Genomic DNA, 4,256 nt, shown 5'->3' on the forward strand with positions numbered 1-4,256 from the left:
TGTAAACCCCTTGAACAAAATCCATATGTAAAATAAATGACACTGTATGCTTTATTTTTTGTACTCATTTGTAGTTTTTCTTAAGTACTTGTATATACAATTAAGCATTTCAAGGGACCCTGGAGGTTAACTGAAGCTATAGCAAAATTTTTACTTTTTGTCAAATCAGATTACTATTTTAGAAAGGGGAGTTGCCTTCCCCGGCAAAAGCCTTGAGAGAATGAACCAAAAAATAGTGTGAAAGGTGTTCTTTCATCCCTGTCAATATCCTCCAAAGAAGGGGCCCAAGACCCTCAGTCAGAAAAAATAATGAATGCTAAATTACCACCTCTGAAAAAAGCAGCATGTGTGTGGATCCAAAGGAGAAAAGGGAGGGAGGTGTGCAAAAGTGGTGAGAAATGTTAGTCTTGATTTATCTCAAGTCATAAAAATACTTCTTGACAAGATAATAGAAATCTTTAAATGATCAGATTAAATGAAGTAAAAGTTTTTAGACTGAGGTATATTTAGCATTATCTCAATATTCTAATTTGATTTCCAGTGGACTTGTCTTTCACCATTTTTCTTCAGAAGATCTTGGCCCCTAAGGAATTAGGCATAATACTCCTAATAGGTTTCAACTCCTAGTGCTTCTTTCACCAGCTAACACATCATATGCTGACCCTGAAGAGTACATCAGGCTACAGCTTTTTGAGGCACTAGCAGCATCTCACTCTTTGGTATCCGGACACATGAAGACTTGCCATCGGTTTGATAATTACTAAGAAGGCTAAGTAGGCACAAGAGGACCTTCTCATTAAAAGATAAGGTAGACTATACTTAATGCCCTTTCTGAAGGAACCATACTTGAGTTATTTCAGTTTGTGCTGGAAGGAAAAGGCCTGTCTCCCAGGCCAGTGTCTAAATAAGTACATTGAATGTGGCTGCTATGAGTTCTGACCTTAACACACCTAGAGTAACTTGTAAGGCTTCAGGGCATCATTCAAACTGGGAGTGGGGAACAGATCCAATCCATAGCCTCCCTGGGGAGTCCTTCTCGTACTTCAGTCCAGGCTCAAGAAGCCAGTAAGTGAATTTATTTTGATTCTTGCTGTATTCCCAGTGTTTGCCACTCTGCCTGATGCATGGTTAGGAACTCAATATGATGATGACTGACAGACTAAATAGATAATGTAATGGGAAAGGGGGGATATTTTGATTCTGTGAGTTTTACACAAATCTGGGAAAGGCAATCAAATCAGAACCTCCCCAATCCATGCTGGGGAACTCAGACACTTGGAAGAGCTCTTAAAACCTAAATATTAACTCTTCCTTTAAGTATCCTCTGCATCTAGCAAGCCCAAATACAAGGCCAAGCAAGCCATCCAAATCCTTGATATGTATAGACTAACAGTCACCTATCACGAGGGCTAGTGGTAGAAAACATAAAACTCATGCCTGGGAATTAGAGCTAGAGGGCAGGGACCCACAAGTATTTCAGTAAAGTGAAGCCACCCCACTGAACACTCAGTAGAAACCCCCCTGACCCATCTACATGTATACACAACAAACCAGCACATGGAGAGAGAGACCTCTGAACTAGTCTTTATGCTGTCATATAGTAGTTATGAGCCCCTTGCCCCTCCCTGTGCCCCATGCTGGCAGACAGGCAGGCCAGAGCAATGCAGAAGGACAAGAGCAGCTCTGTCCTCAGTCCTGGAGAGTCTGTGGTCAGGAGGAACACGTGAAGGTAGTCACAGCTTTTCAGTTGTAATACAGGCTTAGGTAGGCCACACGGTTCCGATGCTTTCTAAAGTCTTTGTCTGTGGGCAGCTGCAATGGAAGAATGCTGTCTAGGTTAATATTAGAATGAGAACCCTCTGCCTCTGGTCTTCCTGGCTGTGCAAAACAGAACTGTATGTTATAGCTGTTGTGGCCTAGCTGAACCCCAACTGCATAATAACCTAGCCTTAGTGGGTCTCTCAACATTGCTTTGTACATGTACTCTTTGTCATCTTACTCTGGAATATATCATTCTAGGAATTATTTTCTACTTGTTAGATTGTCAAGTATAGCTGGTAAACTTCTTGAAAATGAATATTATGTGTTTAATACTTGAATGTTACCCATAGGCACAATGATGTTAATACGTTTGGCGTTTAATAAATATTTGTAGAATTAATCCAAAGTTCCACTAGGGGAAAAAAGGCACCTCCTGAATTATGATAGCTGACATGGATTGAGAGCATTTATTATGTTACAGGTACTGTGCTAAATGCTTTTCTACAATATCTCAATCTTTACTACTTTATCAGATTGAGTCTATTATTATAACCATTTTAAAGATAAGCAAACTGATGCTTAGAATAGTTAGAGGACTTGCACAGGATCACACAGCAAGCAAATATGGAACTAGTATTTGAATCCAGGCAGTCTGTCCCTGAAATCCATGTTCTTGCCAGAATGATCCACAGCCCCCTGATGAACTGATACACAAGTTGTGTGATGGAAAGAACACTGGCTTAGGACTCACAAGATCTAGACTCTAGTTGAGCAACTTCTACAAGCCACTTAATTCATCTGAGCCTCAGTTTTCTCCTCAGTCATAGAGGGATACGTGTCTCAGACTACTATAGATTATTTGAGAACTAAATAAGAAAATGTGACTTGTTTGCTCACACGCACATTTAAAAATCAAGTGAAATTGTGTAACTCTCTAAAAAGATCCCCATATTCATATACACACAAAACTGTGCAAGTAATTTCAGGGGAACAATGATTTCTTGAAGCTTATTCACAGACTCCTGGTTAAGAATCACTGATATACATGGAAGTGCTAGGTAAAGGGCTCCATAGAAGTCCAATCCTATTACCTCTGCTCTCAGTGTTCTTTTCTGTAGACATGGAACATGAGCCCAGTCTGAAGATCCAAATTTCATTGGCCAGGTGACTTTTTTGGGTGGCTTTATCTCTGGGTTATATGTGGTGGGGCTAGAAACAAAAATACAAAACATCATATGTAATGAGTTAGTGGCCATATATGAATTTCTACCTCTGATCTAGAGTCCTAACTTTTTGGGGAAAGGCAGCCAACTGATTAACATAGGATTCCTTTACCTTTTAATGTATTTCTAACTAAGTTTTAGTGTTCAAGATATCTAGTCTTGACAAAGTAAAAATCAACTCTATTTTAAAATATTTCCAGAACTTCAGTATCCTTAGCTGAGAGACCATAAGTTCCCAGAAATGGTGGGTAAAAAGACAGCTAACACAGTGATGCATAAGTACTGCTCATGATATAAAATTGAGGATAAAAGTGAGTGCTAATTTAAAGTTATCAGTAATCTAGGGACAGCAAAGCAGAACCAGGTGAAATTTCTTGATAATGGGATTATTTAATAATTGCCTTTGTTCATAACAATTTGTCTTTTGGTGTAGACTCTTTGCTGTGGAAATAACACATAGAATGGATGAGGGAATCAAGATTCAACATCTCCACTTCCTTACTACAACCTTGAGAAAGTTACACTCACTCTCTGATCCTTGGATTTCTCACCAGTAAAAGAAAGACCTTGTGGCTGTATCAATTTACATTCCCACCAACAGTGCAAGAGTGTTCACTTTTCTCCACACCCTCTCCAGCATTTATTGTTTCTAGAATTTTTGATAATGGCCATTCTGACCGGTGTGAGATGATATCTCATTGTAGTTTTGATTTGCATTTCTATAATGATTAATGATGTAATGATGTTGAGCATTCTTTCATGTGTTTGTTGGCAATCTGTATATCTTCTTTGGAGAAATGTCTATTTAGGTCTTCTGCCCATTTTTGGATTGGGTTGTTTGTTTCTTTGATATTGAGCTGCATGAGCTGCTTGTAAATCTTGGAGATTAATCCTTTGTCAGTTGCTTCATTTGCAAATATTTTCTCCCATTCTGAGGGTTGGTGGAATGTAAATTGATACAGCCACTATGGAGAACAGTATGGAGGTTCCTTAAAAAACTAAAAATAGAACTACCATACGACCCAGCAATCTCACTACTGGCCATATACCCTGAGAAAACCAAAATTCAAAAAGAATCATGTACCAAAATGTTCATTGCAGCTCTATTTACAATAACCAGGAGATGGAAACAACCTAAATGTCTATCATCGGATGAATGGATAAAGAAGGTGTGGCACATATATACAATGGAATATTACTCAGCCATAAAAAGTAGTGAGGTGGATGGACCTAGAGTCTGTCATACAGAGTGAAGTAAGTCAGAAAGAGAAA

The 4,256-nt window shown here is 38.8% G+C and overlaps 1 protein-coding gene across 1 annotated transcript in view; it reads right to left on the reverse strand.

Annotated features, from left to right (window-relative positions):
- Positions 1–1,743: 1,743 nt before the first annotated feature.
- The window catches only part of LOC103071807 (protein pitchfork-like), a 6,935-nt gene continuing 4,422 nt past the window's right edge, over positions 1,744–4,256 (reverse strand). The window contains exons 5-6 of the mRNA XM_007449279.1: positions 2,853–2,970; positions 1,744–1,812 (exon numbers count right to left, since the gene is read on the reverse strand). Coding sequence (XP_007449341.1) covers positions 1,744–1,812; positions 2,853–2,970 — 187 coding nt within the window. The remainder of the gene's footprint in view (positions 1,813–2,852; positions 2,971–4,256) is intronic.

Source organism: Lipotes vexillifer, unplaced genomic scaffold, assembly GCF_000442215.2.
Source record: "Lipotes vexillifer unplaced genomic scaffold, Lipotes_vexillifer_v1.1 scaffold393, whole genome shotgun sequence".
In the NCBI taxonomy this organism is placed as follows: domain Eukaryota; kingdom Metazoa; phylum Chordata; class Mammalia; order Artiodactyla; family Lipotidae; genus Lipotes; species Lipotes vexillifer.